At 41.1% G+C, this 24,024-nt stretch overlaps 1 protein-coding gene across 1 annotated transcript in view; it reads left to right on the top strand.

The window, feature by feature from the left end:
* Positions 1-24,024, top strand: part of CHD7 (chromodomain helicase DNA binding protein 7) — a 186,507-nt gene that overhangs the window by 91,106 nt on the left and 71,377 nt on the right. Inside the window, exon 3 of the mRNA XM_033125788.1 lies at positions 14,933-15,363. Within this exon, the coding sequence (XP_032981679.1) occupies positions 14,933-15,363 (431 nt within the window). The remainder of the gene's footprint in view (positions 1-14,932; positions 15,364-24,024) is intronic.

The raw sequence follows: 24,024 nt of genomic DNA, 5'->3' as shown, positions 1-24,024 counted from the left end.
GGTATGCATTAGTTGTTTGTTGTTGTGTAACAAATTACCGCAAATTTTGTGGCTTAAAACAACATCCCTTTCTTATCCTCCAGTTTCTGTGAGTCAGGGTTTGAGCACAGTGTAGCTCTGTCCTCTATTGAGGGTCTCACAAGGCAACATACAGTCAGGTGTCAGGACTGTGTTCTCATCCGGAGTCCTGACTGGGGAAGAATTCGCGTCCAAATCTATTCGAGTTGTTGGCAGATTTCATTTCTCGAGCCTGTGTGACTGGAGCTTCGTTCTTGCCATCTGACACCCAGGGCCGCCCTCTGCTTCTAGAGGCTGCGTGCAGTCACTCCCGTGGTGGCTTCCCCACTGCAGTCTCTGGCCCTCAGGGAGAGCCCACCACTCTTGACACATCTCCCCTGATAAACCCCGGCCCACCCTAGGTCATCTCCCCCTTGAGTAACTCAGGAGCAACGGATTTGGGACCTAATCACACCTGCAGAATCCTTTCACCTTGGCCATGTTCTGGAGCCAGAAGTCACAGGCACCTCCACAGCCAGGAGGTGGAGAGCATGGAGTCATCTTAAAATTCTGCCTCCTGCAAGATATGGATGAGTTTTTACAGGACCAAAGCAGTCCGTCATTAAGCACTTACTGCCAACTAAATGTGCGAGGCCCACTGTCTCTGACTCCGGGAGAACTTGCCTGGGGAACGTAAAGGAGCTTTATCATTAAGCTCCTTATAAAGTAATTCTCCCCTCCCCCCCAAGATTGTTTTAGTCCCATTTCTACACAAACCCCTGGGCTGCTTCAATGTTAGGTAAAGACACACCTTCTTCCTCTCAGTCTATTGAAGTTTGACTTTTTAAATTCTTGGGAATAGCATAGCAAGTTGCTTTTAATAATGGCATTTATAGAGTAGTAGAAACCTAAATGCAAATTTAGTATAAATTGCTTTTCCAGAACCAAACTCTATGTACTTCACTTTGCAATTTAGGGATCAAACATGCTATTGGGTGTACTAGTGATAGCAAAATACAGTGTAAGAGTACAATAAAAACATGTTTGAACTAAACTATGTTTAGTACGTAAGTGTGGTCTTTGTCTTTGGTGTCTTTCAATAGGATCTATTTATGTAAAACATCTTGACCAGCCCAGAAGCACTGTTGTCTTGTGTTTTGTCGAGTTTGATGCCTGGTGAGCTGGGTAGTTTCAGGTCTTCATGTCGGCCGCCAATTTCAGGCCTCCACACACACCTTCGAGAACAATAGGGACCTAAGAGTTAATGTGAAATAAGCGAGATAAATGCCTGCGAACTGGGAATTGGGTCTGTGGATTCTCATTCAGTGATATTTACTGAGTGGAGCCGACTAAGAGAACATTATATGCAAGGTGGTGGAGAAAAGAAAAGAGAGAGGGAAGGGAGAGGCAAAAAAGTTGGCTTTGTTAAGGACCCTGCACATATTCATTGTCTTTCCTATTTGTACTTCTAGAAAGTAATGGGAGAAGATAACACTCGATGATTTATTGCCTTAAGGAACTAAGGAATTTAGATTAAGGGAGTGAAAGTATGACTATCTCAGACTCCTCTAATGGGTTCATGTTTTGGTTTCCTCATTGAAAGTCAGAGGTACCGTGGTGTCCACCCTGTACACCCTGCTTTATCTCGGGGGCTGCTGTCGGAGGAGAATGGGTGTGGTCTTTGTGGGTGGGTGGGCCTCCCGCGTACAGGGGTGTGGGGGGCTGCCCCCTGTGTTTGTGGTCAGAAGACCGATGAAGTTACTCACCATTACGGCTTTGAATTGTGTTAAATTTGTGCTGGTTTCTGTGTCTCCCCTGCCCGGAGTAGTGAGAGGTTCTGTGGCCCCTTTAAAAGTACTTTAGGAGACTCGCAAGATCAGGAGCAGTTTCATTACCTGTATTCACTTTATGGAAAACGAACATATGTACAAACATGATTCAGATCTTATATAACGAGTGTGCTGTTTTTTTCTAAGCATCTAAGAAGCAATGGAGATACATCAAAAGTATGTTCAGTTTAACATCAGTTCTGGGCCCGAGGTGCACGTGCACGTGCGTGTGTGTTTGTAGAACACATGTCAGCTGCATGGCCCTTAAATGCAAGCCTGCTATTTCCTAAGAAGCAGGATGATCTGTTACCAAACTGGAGAAAAGAACTGACTACATTAGATTCCTTGCAATATAGTAGATTGAATTTCGAAATCTTATAAGCTGTTTTGTTTCTCCAAAGGTGATTTTGGGAGTTTTCAAGGGAGAGCAGGCAGTGGGATTGTTTGTTTTAGGTTCTGGAAGACTCGATTCAGTCCCTGGGACAAAGCAGGTCAATGGGATTGAATTCAGTTTCTATCAAACTGGGTGATTTTGATATTCAAACTGGATAATGTTGGTTAGCTGCAGAACACAATGTGAATGTCAGTTCTTCTCCACATTTTTTTTTTTGGGAGAAAAGTTAGTGATTCTCCACAGTTTTTGGTTGGAACTAAACTAGAATTCTCCCCAGACCCTTTGAAAGCAAAAATTCCAAATTATATTAAATTAAAAGCCATTTTAACCTGTAGGTTAGGGTTAGCGTCTTAGAACTAAGGCCTTTTTGTTTTTGGAGAAAGACAGCAGGCTGTTCCCTGGGCTTGTGCTGCAGCCATATGGGCTTGGGGACCTGGCCACCCCTCTGCAGCCACGCATGGGTGACAGCTCTGGGCTTGGGGACCTGGCCACCCCATTGCAGCCACGCGTGGATCACAGCTCTGGGCACGCTGGGTCACATTCACATTGGCTTTGTAGCTACAGCTGGGTTTGAATTCCAGGTTTGCCATTTTCTAGCTGTGTAACTTTGGGTAAGTTCATCTTAAAGCGTCAGTTTCTTCATTTATAAAAGAGCAATAGTATCACCACCTCACCAACCTCACGGGGTTATTATAGGACTGAAGGAGAGTAGGCAGGTCAGATGCTTCGTAGAGCACACAGCCAGGTAACTGGACAATACACAGTTAGAAACCTCACTCAGTACAGCGTGGCCCGGGGTGGCCACAGGACGGCTGACAGCCCTGGTGTTGTCTCCCCATACACCAGGCTGCTTTCTGCTCCGCTCTCCGCGTCGCCCTGCGGGGCCAGGTACTGCACCATGGCCCTGGGCCACAGCCCTGCACCTTCTCAGCCAGTGTGACAGCCTGGTCATAACGGAACAGGAAGGGAACCTGTCCACTCAGGATTTCTCAGACTCTGCGACGGGTTGACATGCCTGGAGTTTCACTGCTGCGTTCTTCTAGTCAGACCGACTGTAAAACCACCACACCATTTGTTACACATTACGGGTGCTGTTTGACAGTTCCTGGGGTGTAGTTTCATTCCTAAATACGTGGTAGATGGTCAGAATTCAGTATCTGATGTAAAACTACTTGACATTAAATTTAACATGACCTCTCGGTTTGTTATTTTCATTGTTTTGGACGAATTCAAAATGTGTTTATTATTTAGATGCCATCAAAGAGGCTCATATTAATTTGTAGCTGTTTAAGATTTTGTTTGTATGGCAGATGTAGTCTAAGGACGGCTTAAAAACACAAGCAGAACACCAAAGTTCAAAAATGCCTTCAGATGTTTTTTAAATGAGATATTTCAGTAGAAATTTAAAAAATTAATTCTAAAATTTAATAATTCATAGTTACAGGCAAAGATAAATTGTTACATTATGATATTTCAACATTCATTTTATTTAACTTGCTAATTATCTTGACTTTGTATGCAAAAGGAATTATGCAGGTCGTCTGTATATGGCTACTAGTATTCCTATTTTATTCCTACCAGTGACTTAATTTGAGCATGAAAGAAACTCCCAATTCAGTGAGTTGTTTCAATGCATGTTGTATAAAATTATATTTATTCATAGGCATATGCTGTGTTGTAAGACATTTGATAACTACACACACACACACACACACACACAAATCGGCAGTGGATGAATTTGCCTTGCTTTAATCATCCAAAGTATATTTTGAAGAACATTTTTATTCAAGATAGTCTTTAAAAAGGTATGCTGTGGTTAAATATCTTTAGGACATACTGCGTATCATACCCCTCAGAGTATGGAAAGGGCTTGGAAAGTTTTATAGTGAAGAATTAGTTTTGATTAGCCCCGTTATCTGGCCTGTGTCTTCTTTTCATGTGACACCTTTCAATATCTGAAATGTAGAATGCTGTTCTGTGTATTTTGCCTTCTTAATTCTTATGACCACCAACCTTTCTATTGTTCATGTGTGTGTTTGGTTCATAAATGTACTCATTCACTAAATAATTTCTCTTGGAAATTGTTAAGAATGAACTAGGTAAAACTAATACAAAAGACTTGAACTTGAGGCCCTGACTCTAATACCAAATTTAGCCGAGCAGAAAATATTCCAATCCTTGATTCTCTTTTTAAGAATATTTTTATACTTATTGTATATTAAAGAATTAGAGTTAAAAAATTATTTTAGTTGACTATTCAAACTGCTATCTGCTCATTTTGATCTACTCCCCCACAAAGAGGGTTTTACCTGCTTGTAATGCATTTTCATACCTCAGTCGCCTAATCTCAGTCGCGATTCATTGCTGCGGTTGGGTCCATTGAGGACGTGACCCTGGGCCAGCACCTGGCTGACTCATTGTCAGGGCGCTGCCTCACTGTCACCCTGTGTTAGGTGCTCTGCTCTCTCACCTTGCAGCTCCTGTGGCTGCCTTGCTTACGTTTGTATCCTCAAATATTTGTTGAATGAATCAATTAATTGGGCACCAAATATTAAGTGCATCTTTGTATGAGTCTCATTGACAAGAAAGGGGTGTTACAATCTCAACAGGACTTACTGAATCACTGCTAAATGCACTTTCGAGCCTTGTACACTCTTTCGGCGGAAGACTGTGCTACGGTTTTCATACTGGAATTCCTTGTTAAAAGAGTGTTGAGGGATCAAGAACCTGGGGAATATTGGAAAAAATAAGAGTGAATAATGTCAGTAATAGAAATGTGTCCCCAAAGCCATTTAAAAAAGTAAGTTTCAATCTTAAATGAATACTTTATATTTTCACAGTTCATGTAAACCATTTTACTATAGTGTAAATCATTTTATTATAACATAAGACTGGATCATATTAATTTTTGCTCCAAAAGATGCATTAGAGCTGATTGTCTGGCTAGGTCTTATTTTCGGGGAAACAGGGTAGTTTTGTGTGTTTTAAGCTTGGATTTGTTGTTATTTGGGTCTGAATTGGCCTGCCACTTCTCCACCAGAATCTTAGTTTCTCTGAGATCACAAGGGCCTCCATTTAGCTTAATTTGGGGGGAGATATGGGTCTCCCAGAAGGACCATGTTACTCTTGTGCAGTTGGTAGGTAGTCTCTTTTCTTTATCATAAATTCGTATTTTGATTTTAGACTTGTTTGTATTACTCAGTAAATAAAGTGTCCATAGATGTTCTTTATTACAAAATGTTGCTAGTTTGCAAATGTTGCACATACCGATACTATATTGCTCACTCATGTTACTTGACATTGATAACAGGTTGAGGCTTCAAGAATATAATTAAAACAACATGATTAAATAAGATAAATTTTTAATCCAGAAAATGCTGATGAATGTTGGAGGAAAAGCCCACTTGAGACAGAAGAAAAGTTTCTTCTGGCATATTTTTTCATTTTCTTCTGGTGAAAGCTCCTGAACATTTTGGGTCATGTTTGCTTAAAGGTAACAGGGGTTGCCCTCACTTCCCCCACTACAACTCTGCTTTGGTTAAATTTGCATCCTATCTATTCTGCTGTATTACATAAGGTAACTTGTTTGTGTGTTTGTCTGATTTATACATTATGGACAATGGAGTTAAGCATAAAAACCATTATCTTTAGTTTATGGTAATTCTTTGACAACATGCACTCCTTGGATTATTTTTATTTATAGTTGAAATATCAGTCATTCATTTTAATTACAAAAGTCTATGGCACAAAAATACTTATCTAATGAAAAACTGTACAAACGAGACGTAGGTAGAAACCTATCTTTAAAAGACATGCATGGAGTGACGTCATAGGAATGGCAGCAGCGGGGCCGCACTTTTTGAGTTCTCCTCTGGATCTTAGCACAAACGGGACATGTATAACCCATCAAGGACTCTCTGCTCATCACGCAGAACAGCTAAGAGACTCGTGCAAGGATTACTTGAAGGGCCCAGCTTAAGAGGCACAAGATTCAACACACCCAGAGGCCAACTCCAGACCAAACCAGAGTACTACCAGGTTTGACCTACAAGTGACACACCCAGAGGGAATTCTTTACAGGCACAAGAGCCCATAGAGGCCAAACCACATTTAAGTGGTCAACCCTCACACAGCAGAACACCCTGTTGTGGGCAGAGCCAAGTCTCACAACTAGTCAGCCTAGGAGTTAACCCTGCCTACTCACAAGCGAAAAACAATTAGAGATCTTCTTTAATAGGACAATATACACAACACAAGAGTCACCTTTGGAGCACACGCAGAGGGGAAGAACGAAAATAGTGCAAGTCAAATATAAAGGACACATACTACATAAGATAACCCAGCAAGAACGAAGAACTCTAGGGGATCTACCTAATACATCAAAGCAAACACAGAGAGTCAGCCAGAATGGAGAAACAAAGAAACACGTCCCAAATAAAAGAACAGAAGAAACCTCCTGAACTGGAACCAAATGAAGCAGAGGTAACCAACCTTTCAGAGACAGAGTTCAGAACACTGATGATAAGAATGTTTAAGGAGCTTAGAGATGACATAAAGAAGGATAGAGAAATCATAATGAAAAACCAGTTAGACTAAAGAACTCACCTGAAGGAATTAACAGCAGGTTAGATGAAGCAGAGGATCAAATCAGCGACTTAGAAGACAAGTTAGCAGAGATCACCCAAACAGAACAACAGAAAGAAAAAAGAAGAAAAAACAATGAGGATGGCTTAAGAGACCTCTGGGATAACATCAAGCGCAACAACATGCGCATCATAGGAATACCAGAAGGTGAAGAGAGGAAGTAAGGGATTGAGAACATATTTGAAGTAATAATGTCCGAAAACTTCCCTAACCTGATGAAGGAAACCAACATACAAGCCCAGGAAGTGCAGAGAGTTCCAACCAGGATAAACCCAAACAGGTCCACACCAAGACACATTATAGTTAAAATGGCAAAGCTGAAAGACAAAGAGAGAATCCTAAAAGCAGCAAGAGAAAGACGGGGTTACATACAAGGGAACTCCCATAAGACTATCAAATGACTTTTTTCCAGAAACATTGCAGGCCAGGAGGGAGTGGCAGGAGATACTCAAAGTGATGGAAAACTAAGGCCTACAACCTAGATTGGTTTACCCAGCAAGGCTATCATTTAAAGTTGATGGAGAGATAAAGAGCTTCCCAGAAAAGAATAAGCTAAAGGAATTTATTACCACCAAGCCAGCGTTGCAAGAAATACTAAAAGGACTTCTGTAAATAGAAGAAAGATGAAAACAATCTAACTACAAATTTAAAAATGGCAATAACTATGTACCTATCAATAATCACTTTAAATGTAAATGGATTAAATGCTCCAATCAAGAGACATAGGGTGGCTGACTGGATAAGAAAGCAAGACCCTTGTATATGCTGTATACAAGAGACTCACCTCAGAACAAAAGACACACACAGACTGAAAGTGAAGGGTTGGAGTAAGATATTTCATGCAAATGGAAATGAGAAAAAGCTGGAGTTGCAATACTTATATCTGACAAAATAGACTTTAAAATGAAGAATATATTAAAAGGCAAAGAGGGCACTATATAATAATAAAGGGATCGATCTGACAAGAGGACATAACCCTAGTAAACATCTATGCACCCAACATAGGAGCACCTAAATATATAAAACAGATATGGACTGACATAAAGACAGAGATCAACCATAACACTATCATAGTAGGGGACTTCAACACACCTCTGACAACAAGGGACAGGTCTTCCAGACAGAAAACCAATATGGAAGCAATGGCCTTAAATGACACATTGGACCACTTGGATTTAATCGATATTTTCAGAGCATTTCACCCAAAAGCTGCACAATACATGTTCTTCTCAAGCGCACATGGAACATTTTCCAAGATAGACCATTTGTTAGGCCACAAAACAAGTCTTGATAAATTTAAGAAAATTGAAATCATACCAATTGTCTTCTCTGACCACAGTGCTATGAAATTAGAAATGAACTACAAAAACTGGAAACACACACCAATTCATGGAGGCTGAATAACTTATTACTAAATAATGAATGGGTCAAGCAGGAGATTAAGGAAGAAATCAAAAGATATCTCGAGACAAACGAAAATGAAAACACGGTGACCCAAAATCTATGGGATGCAGCGAAAGCAGTCCTAAGAGGGAAATTCATAGCATTGCAGCCCTACCTGAAGGAACAAGAAACATCACTAATCAACAGTTTATCTTCACACTTAAGGAATCTGGAAAAAGAACAGCAAAATAAGGCCAAAGGGAGTACAAGGAAGGAGATAGTAAAGGTCAGAGGAGAAATAAATGAAATAGAAACCAGGAAAACAATACAAAAGATCAATGAATCCAAGAGTTGGTTCTTAGAGAAGATAAACAAAATTGACAAACCTTTAGCCAGACTCATTAAAAAAGAGAGAGAGGACCCAAATTGATAAAATCAGAAATGAAAGAGGAGAAGTGACAACAGACACCGCAGAAATACAAAAGTTTTTAAGAAATTATTATGAGCAACTATATGCCAACAAATTTGACAATCTGGAAGAAATGGACAATTTTCTAGAGGCGTACAACCTTCCAAGGCTAACTCAAGAAGAAACAGAAAACCTGAATAGACTGATTACCACCAGGGAAATTGAATCAGTAATCACCAATCTCCCAACAAACAAAAGCCCTGGACCATATGGCTTTACAGGTGAATTCTACAAAACATTCAAAAAAGAATTATCACCTGTTGTCCTCAAGCTCTTCCAAAAAATCCAGAAGGAGGGAAGGCTCCCAAACACTTTTTACGAAACCACTATCACCCTGATCCCAAAATCAGACAAAGACACCACAAAAAAAGAAAACTACAGGCTGATATCTCTAATGAACATAGATGCGAAAATTCTCAACAAAATATTAGCGAACAGAATTCAGCAATACATTAAAAAGATCATACACCATGTTCAAGTGGGATTCATCCCTGGTATGCAAGGGTGGTTCAACATCCACAAATCAATTAATGTGATGCACCACATTAACAAAATGAAAAATAAAAATCACATGGTCATATCAATAGATGCAGAAAAAGCATTTGATAAAATCCAGCAGCCATTTACGATAAAAACCCTTAAGAAAGTGGAAATAGAGGGATCATATCTCAACATAATAAAGGCCATATATTATAAACCCACAGCTAACATCATACTCAATGGGGAAAAGCTAAAACCATTCCCCTTAAGATCAGGAACAAGGCAAGTTTGCCCACTTTCTGCACTTCTATTTTACATAGTGCTGGAAGTTCTAGCCATAGCAATCAGACAAGAAAAAGAAATAAAAGCATCCAAATTGGTAAGGAAGAAGTAAAATTGTCATTATATGCAGATGACATGATACTATATATAGAGAACCCTAAAGACTCCACCAAGAAACTATTAGAGCTGATAGATGAATTTAGTAAAGTAGCAGGATACAAAATTAATATTCAGAAATCAGTTGCATTTGTATATACCAATAATAAAACATCAGAAAGAGAAATTTAAAAAACAATCCCATTTACAGTTGCTCCAAAGGCTATAAAATACCTGGGAATAAATTTAACCATAGAAGTAAAAGATCTGTACTCAGAAAATTATAGGACACTGAAGAAAGCAATGAAAGAAGATACAAATAGATGGAAACACATACCATGTTCATGGATAGGAAGAATTAATATAGTTAAAATGTCCATACTGCCTAAGGCAATACACATATTCAACGCAATTCCTATCAAACTACCAACGACATTTTTCACAGAAATAGAGCATATAATCCTGAAATTTATATGGGACCATAAAAGACCCTGGATAGCCTCAGCAATCTTGAGAAATAAGAACAAAGTGGGAGGTATAACAGTACCTGACATCAAATTATACTACAAGGCTACAGTAATCAAAACAGCATGGTACTGAGAACAGAATGGCATGAAAACAGACACATAGATCAATGGTACAGAATAGAGAGTCCAGAAATAAATGGAGTTCATGCCTATATGGCCATTTAATCTATGACAATGGAAGCAAGAATGTACAGTGGGGTAAAGACAGTCTATTCAATAAATGGTGCTGGGAAACCTGGACAGACACATGCAAAAAAATGAAGCTGGACCACCTCCTTACACCATATACAAAAATAAATTCAAAATGGCTTAAAGACTTAAATGTAAGATCCGAAACCATAAAATTCCTAGAAAAAAATATAGAAAGAAACTTCACAGATATTACCCGGAGTAAGATTTTTACTGATATGTCCCCTTGTGCAAGGGAAGTAAGAGAAAAAATAAACATGTGGGATTACATCAAACTAAAAAGTTTTTTCACAACAAAGGAAACCTCAATAAAACAAAAAGGGACCCTACTGAATGGGAAAAGATATTTGCCAATGATATATCTGATAAGGGGTTAATGTCACAAATTTATAAAAAACTCACTCAACTCCAGAAAAACAAACAACCCACTTAAAAAATGGGCAGAGGACATGAAGAGATTTTTCTAAAAAGGACATACAGATGGCAAACAGACATATGAAAAAATGCTCAAACTCACTCATCATTAGAGAAATGCAGATAAAAACCACAATGAGATACCACCTCACCCCAGTCAAAATGGCTGTCATCAATAAATCAACAAACAACAAGTGCTGGCACGGATGTGGAGAAAAGGGAACGCTTGTGCACTGTTGGTGGGATTGCAGATTGGTGCAGCCACTATGGAAAACAGTATGGAGGTATCTCAAAAATCTGAAAATAGAACTACCTTATGATCCAGCAATTCCACTCCTAGGTATTTATCCGGAGAAATCCAAAACTCCAATTCAAAAAATTTTATGCACCCCTATGTTTATTGCAGCACTATACACAATAGCTAAGACATGGAAACAACCGAAATGCCCATTGGTAGACTACTGGATTAAGAAACTGTGGTACATTTATACAATGGAGTATTACGCAGCCATAAAGAAGAAAGAAATCTTACCATTTGCAACAACATGGATGGACCTAGAGAGAACATTATGTTAAGTGAAATAAGTCAGACAGAGAAAGACAAGTACCATATGATCTCACTTATATGAGGAATCTAAAGAAAAGAATAAGTGAATGAACTCAGCAGAAACAGTTTTGGAGACAAAGAGGAAAAACTGAGGGTTGCTAGATGGGAGGGGGTCGGGGATAAGGGGGAAGGAAAAAAAAAGTCTATGGCACAGTTTTTATATATTCCATAATATTCCAGTCGGCATATGGAATTATGATAGAAAATGTGTCACGTGGAAACTCCTATAGGGTGTATTTAAAAATACTTTTGGTATCTAACATTCTCCACATTCGCTCTAATACATGAGAGGTTTTAGGAATGTCCTGTATGGTAATATCAGCTGTTAATGGCATTGATTACCTGTCACGCAGTGGGAATTGATGGGGAAATGTCCGCTGTAAAATTAAATAGCATTAGGAAGACTGTCCCATGCGGTGTGTGGGGAGGTGCGCAGGACGTGGCTGGGCCTGGGAGACGGTTCAGGGTATTACTGTGAGCTCCAGCTTTTCCCCCACATGATTAAGGCAGGCCATCTGTTCTTTGTTAAATGTTTACAAAAACAGCTTTTCTCTAAAAGATTTAAGGGAGATGTGGGTCTGGTAAACACTATAATATTTCTGAGCACCCTTTTCACCCTATTTCAGATACTACCAAAACATAATTCTGCTACATCTCACACGGGATTAATACTTTTGTATATTTAGTCTTTGCATTTTCTCCTCCTTGTGGAAGATGACGTTTTTTAAGGGATACTAATTTATGGCTTTATGTATTACCGAAAGGAGCATCTAAAATCATTTGTATGCTAAAGTGCGTAGATCAGTGTTCAGTGTCTTTGGATAAGGTGGTATATGTTGTTTCTAATTCATAAGTGTGTACCAGGCATCTCTCAGTAGAAGACGATACTTGGTTATGGAGTCATTGCAGCACTTACATTAATTCATGCCTGGAATTAATTCACCATTCTAAGCTTTAAGAATTGTTTACTTGTAGACTTTCCCCTTTCCTTTCCTTTCCTTTCCTTTCCTTCCTTCCCTTCCCTTCCCTTCCCTTCCCTTCCCTTCCCTTCCCTTCCCTTCCCTTCCCTTCCCTTCCCTTCCCTTCCCTTCCCTTCCCTTCCCTTCCCTTCCCTTCCCTTCCCTTCCCTTCCCTTCCCTTCCCTTCCCTTCCCTTCCCTTCCCTTCCCTTTCCTGGAAATCCTTTTTCTCCCATTTCCTGAAAAATAGCTGTCCCAAATAAGTTTGCTCTCTGTGTCCCTTACAAAAAGATACAGCTTTTCCCTTCTGATTTACATTAGCAAATAACATGTAACAATTAACTTGACTTCAGTAACTTAAAAATAATAAAGCAGTGAGATCCTATTCATTCTCAGGTGATGGTAATTTGGACAGTACCTTGGGTGACTTTTGAGAGAGTGTGTGAGAAGCACGAAGGTCAGGGAGACTTTTCTCAGTGTCTGGTTGGTTGGCTGTCCCTGTGTGGAATCCGCTCATGTGGACTCGCGGCCAGGAGTCCCTCCTCAGACCTCTGTCCTTGCTTCTCTCTTCCTGTGTATCCTCACTCTTCCCGGTCCTTTCTCTCTCAGTGTGACTAAGAAAGGGCAATGTGTAATTTGTTTTTCTAATACCATAGTATTTTGGAAGAGACTTTGCAAATCATCTAACCCAAACCCTTCTTTTTGCAGATGAAGGAAGAACCCCAGATGAGTGAAAAGATTTCCCCCAGATAATAAAGCTAATGGCAGGGCCTGGACTAGAATTTTTATCTGTCACCTCATAGTTCTGGACTCTCTCTTAAACTTGTGCAGGATTGAATGTAGGTTTCTTTAGTAACCACGGTACTGTGTTTCCCTGAAAATAAGACTGGGTCTTATATTAATTTTTGCTCCCAAAGGCGTGTTAGGGCTTATGTTCAGGGGATGTCATGCTGAAAAATCATGCTAGGGCTTATTTTCCGGTTAGGTCTTATTTTGGGGGAAGCACGGTAGATTTTAGTAGAAACAGTGTAACTACTGTCTTTTCAGGCAGTGGTTTTTGGGTCACCAAATCTTCGGAAATCAAGTGAAACCTGTGGAGCCTTCCCCAGGATGTTACCTGTGTATAAGATTTCCGGAGATGAACAGAGGCAAAAGATACGATTTAGGAAACGTGGACTCAAATCTCTGCTCTGTCCCCTGTGGTGTGGTCTTGGGTGGTCACATACCCTCCTCAAACTTTACTTCTTTTCTGAACGATGGGGACAGATGATCACATTTCTGTTGTGAGATTCAGATGAACTAACTCCTGAAAGCAGCCAGCTGAGGACATGGCATGAAATAGATGCTCAGTAAATGCTAGTTGTATTGGAATCTAATCTATAGTCCTTTGCTGATGGTGAGCTATAGCTCCTGAGTTACTGGTGAGTCCTGTGCAGACTGGGGCCTGAGTTCTCCAGCTTCTCCTCTTCTGGAGGTGGTGTGTGGGACGTGGGCGCCGCAGCCGTGAGCTTTGATGTCCGCCTCAGTTCTGTCACATATGTCTATAACTCCTTGGCGCATTCTTGCATCTTAGAGTGTCAGTGTCCATACCTAGCGCTCAGGGCTGGTGTGGGGATTGAGTGGTGTCAGGGGTGTAAAGTACTCAGCACATAGTAAGATTCTTCATGAAACACTAGCAGCTGTTGTTGCTGCTGTTGATATTATAGTTACTGTTAAGTGTCTGGAGAACATGAAAAGGGGAATGAGTAGCATTTGCAAGTATACATTTTCAAGTATCTCGTTGAAATGTAAAGGTTCACTCGCTGTCATAACTGACAGTGGAGATGACACCCTACCCTGCCCTGGTTTGGATCGGGGACTCTCCCTGACCTCAGCTGACCACTCAGCTTCCCATCCCAATTGTTGGTGTTCTCTGCCGTGTTTATGACCATCTCTGGATAGGCTCTTAGCGCTTGTCAAACATCTGCAAGGCATGCCAAGTTGACTGTTTGGGTTCTCTTTGCCTCAGTGAAATTTGGAAATGTGAAGCTTTAATAACCTATGAAAAATACTGTCTGCATTTTATATTAGTATAAGAAATTTTACCAATTCGAAGTAATTAAGTTTGGATATGTGCCTTCAATTTGTCATTTTAATGTTATTTAAATCAGAAATGACCTGTACTTTTAAGACTGATGCGTTTACACTTTGATTTCAAACTTTCACAGTACCTGAATCTTGCAATGCTCAGGCCACTGGTTCTTTTTAAAAGTGGCTTAATTATATTTCTTTAATTTGAGTTCCCATTCCCACATGGGGAGAAGAATTCCATTCAAATTCCTTTATGGTTTAGCTTTTGCTACTGTTTTGTCATTCACCATTTCCTACACAAGCTCTAAGAAAATGGACAGTGTCATTAGCTGAATGAGAACTGGTTTTTCTCTTGAACTGAATTTTATACTGTATTACTAAGTTGCTCCTTTTTACTCTGTTTAAAAGCTTTCTTGTTAAAGAAATAGCTTTTCTTGGATGAGAGACAGTGATAGATTTTACAACGGTATAATTGGTAAAATGTTTGCTACCTTGAGTACAGAGTAAACTTCAAAAACAGCCACTAACTTTCAGTTCCTTTCTTCACTATGAGGAATGATAGACTAATTTCAATTCCTATTTGTGTCTCTTAGCATTCTCCATCGGAGCCCTTTCTAGAGAAACCAGTGCCGGATATGACTCAGGTTAGTGGACCGAACACTCAGCTAGTGAAGAGTGATGATTACCTGCCATCGATAGAGCAGCAGCCACAGCAAAAGAAGAAGAAAAAGAAAAACAACCACATTGTTGCCGAGGATTCCAGTAAAAGTTTTGGTAAAGACGACTTCCCCGGTGGGGTTGATAACCAAGAACTAAATAGGAACTCACTAGACGGGTCTCAAGAAGAAAAAAAGAAAAAGAAAAGGCCGAAGGCAAAAAAAGATCCGAAGGAACCGAAAGAACCCAAGGAGAAAAAAGAGCCCAAGGAACCCAAGACCCCGAAAGCCCCTAAGATTCCCAAAGAGCCAAAGGAAAAGAAAGCAAAAACCGCCACGCCAAAACCCAAGGCCAGCAAAAAGTCAAGGTAGGCAGTCCACGGGAACAGCGCCACCAAACACAGCTCAGAAGTGAGCAGCACGCAGTGGCAGCCTGGGAACTGGGGCGGGAAAGGGGAGGGGTACGTTTGACTGGGGCCATCATTGCTGAGCTTCTCTCTCTAATATCCAGACTAAAAAGTTACCATTTTCATGCGTTCTGAAATTGAGGACTTGATTATTATGAACTGTTGATTTGGATGGTACCTTTTAGACTTTACTGGATAAAAATTATTTATTTTAAAATCACTTTTTTGTAATTTTTGGTGAAAATTTGTCATTTAACAAATAGGACCAGATTACCAGCATAATTGTTTGGAAGCATAGACCAGCAGCCTCATTTCTGGTGACAGTGCAAAACTGGGAAAGAAGGATTATAGAAGCAGGACAGGTTGCTATGTTTCACTAAGCTTTTCAGCCCGATTCCCAGAAGTTGAAACAGGAGAATTAATTCTGTCCACTTGGCGGAGTAAGGCTTCCAGGGGCAGGGTTGAAATCCGAGTGGGCAACCTGGGAGAAATCAAATGGCAGTTATCCATCCATTAGATATGCATTCAAGAATAGCATGAAGTTTAGGTTCTAGGAAAATAGCCTGCTCCACTCCATGCTTCCCCTCCGTCCTTCCCCCACCAACTCTCTGGCCCCCCAGAAGGCATATTTACTCAGTAAGAAAAGCTGAGAGGAGAAGACATTGAAGACTAATTTTTTTCATTTGTACTGAGCATTTCTTACAACTGTTCTGAACCAATTCCAAACATCTGAATCTATTTTTCAGAATATGGCTCATGTTAGAAAATATAGTTTCCAGATGGAAGTATGGTCAGACTTGGTTAATCTGAACCTGTTTGCAAACTCCATTAGAAAACACGCTCCGCCTCCCGCCCCCATGTGCATATGCACACACACGTGTGCATGTACATATGTACGCTCAGTTCTGCGGCTGACAGCTCGATGTGATCTTTTCTGAGCTCGTGACCTGTATACCTTTCCTGTGCGTGCATGCAAGGGACACAAAGACAGGAGGTGATTGCTGTGGCTATAGATAGATGCTGCTGCAAAGCGAAAGAACAAACTTGCGTTTTCAACTTCCTGCTGAAAATATCTAAGCAACCCCAAATACATTATTCTGTAGTGTTCTGGAAGCTTGACACTACTCATTCAAAAATCTTTGCCATCGGTACTTTTTATGGTGTTAAAATAACTGAATTATATTCAATAATTCAATCTTACTGGTAAATTAATATTTGCATTTACTTATGAACGTTCTTTGAAGCCTCATGATGTGGCCTCTTAATTGCCAGCCATTATTTTCTCCTCATAAACACTCTTCTCAACCCACAACCCTTTACAAATTTTGTTTTCATTTATTTAAGAAGTAGTTCATTAAATACTTGCTATTTGTAGGTACTGTGTCAAGTGCGAGGGGTCTGAGCAAGGGGGACGTGGTTAGAATGCCAGTCTGATTTAGGAGGGGCTTTAAAAATATTTTACATACTAAATCTTAGCTTTTGGTAGAGGAAGCATGTGCTTATTTTGGAGAAAAACATTGAAGCAAAATCTAAAAAGAATGTTTTTTGTTTTGTTTTTAGCTTAAAATGTAAGTCTGTGTTCTAAAGAAGCTTTCAAGGGCTCATAAAATACAGCACCAAGGCTAGTTTTAGCCTAAAGGTGTGTCTGCCTTCAGTTTCTATCTCAGTTTTTGAATCTACCACCTAATGGTAAAAATTGATAAAAAAGAAAAAACCACTATATTGTGGATCTTGTCATAAATTTCCATGTATATATTCCTTCAAGCTCTGAGTCTACATTGAACTCGCCCTATCTTTAAAAATACACTTCAGCTTATCCTTACCTCCTGTAGAGTACATTGGGGGAAGATACTAAAATGTTGAAGCTAACAATGAAACTTATTAAAATATCCCTAACAGCGCACACAACTGGTAGGAATTTGGGGCATCAAATCCAGTTGCGTTCTGGGCATCCCGGGCCTCCTTGGTACAGATGTAGACCTGTCTTCACCCATTAGCAGAACCTTCAGCTCAGGCCCCACCTGCGTACTCTGAGCTGCCCATCCAGAAGTTTGAGTCCTCTGTGCAGAGGACATTTTTAGCATGGCTGAATCTGAGTAATTGCTTGCCCCAGAGTCACGTGCTTTTGGTAGGAAGACGGGCACATGATTATTTTCTCCTGAGAAGAAAGTCTAGTACACCCCCACCCCCGTTGTTTTTAGCTAATAGCCTCAGTCTGTGCCTCCTATAGATTCTAGTTGCTTTTCCCCAAGCAGTGTGGAAAATATTTGAATGGAGCTCTCTTCTGTTGAGTGTGGAGATCTGCGAGTGAAAAGGGAGTTGGTGTCACGTGGCCCAGAGACTAAGGAGACCACGCAGAAGTGGCACCGAGAGTCAGGTCCTGGTGACTTGACCACTTGTAGGGCCACTTGCTGATTTATGCAGTGTGGCGAGGACATTCCTGAGAGGTTTCCCTGTTGTCCATGGGGATGGCTGTCCAAGAATATGGTAACTGAATAGAGATTTTCAGTAGGTCAACAAAGCAACCCATTACTTTGTTGAGCCACAGGGTTTCTGTTGGTCACATGAATAGAGTGTGTTGGATTGTGGTCTCATTGTTCTGCTACGTCTAGCAAAGAAACAGCATCCTGAAGCAAGGATAAGTAGAGTGCTTACAACTACATGTAAATTCTGAATAGCATAGCAGAATAATTATGTAAATTGAATATGCAGTGATGAAGGTAATAGGGGGTTTGGGTTATGTTAGTACCGGGTTGAATTGCCATAGCAGTCTGCTTTTCAGCACTGGAATACAGCAGTGGCAATTTTGTTTTGTAAAATGTTATGTGATACCAGTTATTTCCATCCTTGAATAAGTTAACTTGATGAATTTGTTTATATAGAAAATAATTTTCCTACAGAGGGCTCAAATAAAGGGAATACACAGAAGTGAAATGAAGAACGTGGCGTAGCCTGTAGCCGTATCAGTGGTGAGGTTCCACAAGCAAACGTGTTGTCCTTCGAGCGGGGATGACGGAAGTGACCCACTGGTGGTCTGGCTGGCTCCACATTGTGTCTGCGGCAGGGACAGAGCTTGTTCTGCGTCATTCACACTCCGTAATAAAGGGCCTGAGAAAATGTGGCTGGTTTTCTTGTGTGCCTGTCTGGTGTCCTCGCTGGTATCTGTCAATCTCCCTCAGTCCACAAAGTGGCTGAGGCTTGAATTTGTGGCCATTCCCAATGAACCTGGCCCTTTGGGCAACCGAAATATAATTATATTTGCCTTGCCTGTACAGGAGAACTTAAAAGAATTTGCCCAAAAGCTGACACATAGAATGGTAGTGAAACAGAAAAAGATGTTCAGCGTGTATTAAAAAGATGCTTAAAATCTTAATGATGAGACAAATGGGCCACATTCTTTTTTCCTATGAGAAATGTATCTTTTCTCCCTCCCCCTTTCCTTTTTATGTTAATATGTGTTTTTCTGCCCATTGTTTACAGTGCTCTCCCCAGGTGTCCTTGTGGCTTTCAAATATTGGCAATTAATATTGGAAATAAAAGCGAGGGCATTTGGGGGCTGGAGGGGATGCCGTTTTGCGCATGGAAGGATTCCTGGAGCTGAAATATGAGGATCTGTGTTCTTTTCAGTGCGTTTTCTGTTGTGTATGCCTGGCCCTTGTCGGATGAGAGAGAATTTGGAGGAAGTGCTTCCTTTGAATGACTCTTGAAGGAGTTAGTGGTCCATTTAGCTACATAAAGATTCTTTGAGTGTACATAAAGAAGGGAGCTCAGCCAGAGACTGTGACCTGACTACTGACGCTTCAGTAAAATGAAGCCATGGAGAGTTGCTTCTTTGTTTTTTCTTTTCTTTTTTAAATTTATTAGGGTGACAATTGTTAGTAAAATTACATAGATTTCAGGTGTACAATTCTGTATTACATCATCTATAAATCCCATTGTGTGTTCACCACCCAGAGTCAGTTCTCCTTCCATCACCATATATTTGATCCGAGAATTGCTTTTTATGCAGTTTCTAGGAACATATCTTGTCCCTTGCTCTCTTTTCCACCCTCCATTCTAAAGTTAGTCGAAAACTAAAATGCTATTTCTCAATTAAGAGTGAAGATATTTAAAACTGAAAAATGAACATACTGCTGTTGTTATTATTATTTTTTAAAGCACCAAAAACATGTAAAGGGTACTTTTTGCAAATCACACTACCATTTACGTGGCAGCTTTCTTCTGAGGAGCCTAGCTTTTCAGATACTGTTTTCTCAGTGGTGATCTAAGCGAGTGTCAGCATTTTACCCAAGAAATATTTTTATTCAGTCAGAAGGCCCAGTGGTAGTATATTTTGGTAAACTAATGCATATTTTATAGTGTGCTCTTATACATGTAAAATTTCTCTGTAGAGATTAGACACAAAAGCAAACCATAAACTAGTTTTGCCAGTAAGTACAGAGAACCCAGAGCGTCCGATGTCTCCCATCAGGCACATAGGTAATGAAATAAATGAAACCACAGCCTTTCTTCTTTTCAGTCTCTGGCTCTTTGCTTTACTCAAATGCTTTGATTTAGTCTTGATGCGAGACTACCTAATTGGAAAGACTGAATTAAGTATTTTGGACACTATGCCTGCAGAAGAGGGTATAGATTTCTTTAACGTGTGGTCACAAGATGGACTTTTGTGCCCTTTCAGTTGGAGAGAAACGAGGAAGAAAAAGTGCCCGTGAGCGTGTGGGTCTCTGCCCACTCGTCTGCCCTGCTAAATCCCAGGTCCAGGTCAGGGAAGGGACTAGGGGCCCCCTTTTCTGCTGGTCTCAAAGGTTATATTCTCTTTGACCAAGAGCCCGTCGGGTCTTTTAAAGCCTCCATCCTTCTCTTCTTTAGGGTAACCACCTCAGTCTTTCCGTTGCCAGCGACAGGCTATGTTGTGGCCCATCCTCTGTCTGATTTGTCTTCGGTCAGCTGAATGAGCAGGGAGGGAGTTGTCAGCTGCTTTTTGTACAGACCCTGGTATCTTTGACTGCATGTGGTTAAGTTCAGACTCATTGGGGAAGAGAATCCTAGCAACATTGACCCTTAAAAGCAAGTTCAGCCAACCCGTGCTCTGCGCTGGATGCAGGAGAGGACCACACTGGGCCTGCTGGAAATTCATTCCTGCCCGTCCAGTGAGCTGCAGTGCACTTCAAAGTGGTGGCCCGCTGCCACTTTGTTTCCATGGGAGACGGTGATGTAGATCCCACTTTCAAGTCGCACTGTCCCCATCAAATGAAAGTTGAGGGGTGAGGAGGCCATGGGCAGCAGTAGCACGTGAAGGGAGATCTTTCTGGAGACAGTCCTTTGAAGTCTTTCTTAAAGCGAATTTTAGGGTGGAGCACACGTTGTTGCCATGGTACATGTGGGTGTGAGGTTAGAGTTTGAAGATATAAAGAGCAGAAGGAACCACAGGTTGATTTGTAAAAAATTATTATTAAAAATGTCTATATCAAAATGGCTTTGGAAAAGCATGGAGTTCTGTACAAATGCAAAATTTGTCACATGATATATACAGGTTTTGGCTAGTAGTCTTCCCTCTAGAGAAAGGCCCCTTTGAGTCACTGGATGCAAGTGGAAACCACCGTAAGAGCATCAGGCATCTGAAAATGCCAGCCTTCACTTCAGCCACCTTTACATAGAGGTCTATGTGGCTTTAGCTTTCAAATGCTAAATAGGGAAATGGAGAGTGTGAATTAAGAAAAAGGGCACTGTTCTTCTCTCTCTCTCTTTCTTTCTTTCTTTCTTTCTTTCTTTCTTTCTTTCTTTCTTTCTTTCTTTCTTTCTTTCTTTTCTTTCTTTCTTTCTTTCTTTCTTTCTTTAATGTTGGAAAGACAACACCTTGAACTTGCGTTAGAATACTAATTTTGTATGTAGCCCTGATTCCTGCAGGAACAATATAATTTTAGTGGCAGTCCGGCTTCTCCTGTTAGGGAGGGTGGTGATACTTTTTCCGTGTTGGCTTTACCATTTGCTCTAATTCTCCACCTACCTACAGCACCTGATGAAAATGTGCGTGGGCACTCCATCTCATTTGTTGTATTAACTCCCTGGCTGATCAGAAAGGAAATTATGAATCTAGCGGGTGCGGTTCTGACTGCCATCCATCACTTGTCCCCCTTCCTGGGTCGTGGGGATGCTGTGTATAAATGAGTGGCACCTTGAAATTCGGCACAAGCAGCCAAATATTTGCCCTAGTGTTGGCACTTGGAAGAACACACTATAGCAAAGGGACTTTGAGAGGCATTCCTTTTTCATCAGTTTTGTAATAATGTCTAACTTATTCAATTCTTTATGTTGTCTGCAACTGCCAGCCAGTGCCATGCAGCCAAAGGCCCCGTGGTTTTGTTAGGGTTCTGTGCTCAGATAACTGCACCACTTTTCCGTGTTCCCCCTGGCAGATCTTAACATCAATCCATACAACTCAGTAGCCTTTAGATTTTATAATTCTTGACTGCACGATGAGTCTTTTTTATCTCTAGAATATGTTCAATACTAAGAATGGATTTGGTTCTTTCAGGAGAGTTTCCAACTGCACATTCTCTCTTTCATTTTTTAAAACATTCTTCTTTAAATAGAATGGTCAGCACTGTGGCTGTCCTCAGGACAGGATCCTAGTGTTACTGCAAGGCCCCGGGGATGATCTCGCCTGGCAGAAGACACTCACCAGGAGCCATTTCCGAGGCCTGAAGGACACCCCAGAGGCCCGGCAGTGCTGGGCTCCTCAGGAGAATCTCCCGAGGAGGCCAGACACCTCCGGGCCGTCCCAGGACGCGGATATGGGCCCTGCCCCCTGACAAGTTCTGGCCCCAGGCCTGGGACTGCCACTTCTCGGCCTGAGCGTGGAACCTGTTTCATCCTCAGTTCCCTCACCCTTGGGAAGTTTGATTGAAAGGTAATGGTGAAGCATGTTGTTTGCAATACACATTTTTAAATGAAAGTGAATTAGGTTTCTGTATGTTTTCTAACTTTCTTTGCTATTCCTTTCCTGAAAATTTAGCATAATGTACTTAGGGAGCACTTGATGCTGTAAGAGCCGCGTAAGGCAGCAATTTAGATTACGTTGTTTGTTTTCGAGGTGTTCCATCCTCTAAAGCGACTTTCAGCGAATTTAAAAAACAAAGTATTAGTAATTTGTCACTGAAATCATGTTTGTTTTTCAGAAATAAAATAGAATCTCCTCCCCTTCTCTCTCTCTCTTTTCTCAACTCCTTTCTCTTTCTCAGCTAGAAGTGTAGGGTGAAGAATTTGTCAGTGGAGTTTAGGAATTGCTGGTGGTAAAAACCTGCTTGGAGTGACGCATGTGGGCCCAAGGTTGGGCGACTCAGAGCGCCCAGAGGCTGTGTCGGGGCAGAGAGGTGTGCAGGGGTCACACACGGCTCTGGTCCCTGTACCCCCATCCCACCCAGATGCCCTCTGCCGCCTCTGGCTCCTGTACCCCCATCCCATCCAGATGCCCTCTGCCCAGGGCTCCCTTGTGGAGAACCGCACACGTTTGAGCGTCTGCTGAAGGCTCCTGGGGCCTTCCCCTGCGGAGCCAAGTGCCTTTGTGTGGTGTTGACCTTTGGATTTATTATCTGTCATGTGGTTTGTTTTGTCTCTTTCTTCATTAATTTGTCGTCTGCATTTTATTGTATTCACGGTTAGCTGTTAGATACATTTTAGTCTTAGGACTTTATTTAAAATTTTTGTTTTGTTGGGTTAACTTTACCTTCTGATGTGTCATGTTTCATGTTGCCTTAATTGATCCTTTTAAACTTTTAGTACTTTACCTTGTCTCTTTTTTAGTTTGCCTCTTTATCTTTCAATTTTCTTTTTCAGTGTTTAAAAATTTAGAGGAGACTCTCACACGCCTGCTCCGAGAGGGTTGGTGATTTTCTGTCTATAGCACTGAGCCCTTGACCTTGACTGTGACGGCTTAGTACGTGTTTCATCACAGCAGCTTAGTAGGATAGCAGTGGGAACAAACATCCCATGCCATGAGCCTCTCTCCTGCTTATCCTTTAGGTTCAATTTTTTTTTTAATTAAAAAGCCCTTTGCGCATACAAAACATAAGGCTATATGTTTCTGCTTCTAAAAGATTGTAGTGTGACATTTTCACTCGAGTCCCTGAAAACAAATCTGATTCATGTTAATGACCCCCGCCTCAGGGTTGATTTTCCCCGATGTGATGAGAATGTCCATTGACTTGTCCCATCGGGTGGGTCTGGTGGACTGAGAACTCCCTCCCACTGTCCACACGTCTTCATTAACTGACCATATTCCTCTCGTCACATTTGTTCCCATAATACGGTTCCTTTCCAAACTCTCTTTCGAGGACTTAGATCCTTAGGCTGATGCTGATCAGTGTTTAACTGTATTCTGTTTTGCAATAAATCAGGGCAGCTAGCTAGCTGGCTTTCTAGTAAGTTCTGTCCTTTTGCATAAAGCCTTCTTTAAAAAGCCTGCCCTCTTTCTCACCCCACAGAATTAGTTACTATCTGTGTGCTCTGTCTTGGTTCGGGTGAGCTCACCCAGCCCCACTTCAGGCGATACCACTTGGCCCCCCGTGGTAGACACCCGCCGCCATGAGCTGACTGAATCCTTCCTTACGGTAGATGTCGTAT

The sequence above is a fragment of the Rhinolophus ferrumequinum genome, chromosome 14, assembly GCF_004115265.2.
Source record: "Rhinolophus ferrumequinum isolate MPI-CBG mRhiFer1 chromosome 14, mRhiFer1_v1.p, whole genome shotgun sequence".
Taxonomy (NCBI): domain Eukaryota; kingdom Metazoa; phylum Chordata; class Mammalia; order Chiroptera; family Rhinolophidae; genus Rhinolophus; species Rhinolophus ferrumequinum.
This window is presented reverse-complemented; position numbering and strand designations above follow the sequence as displayed.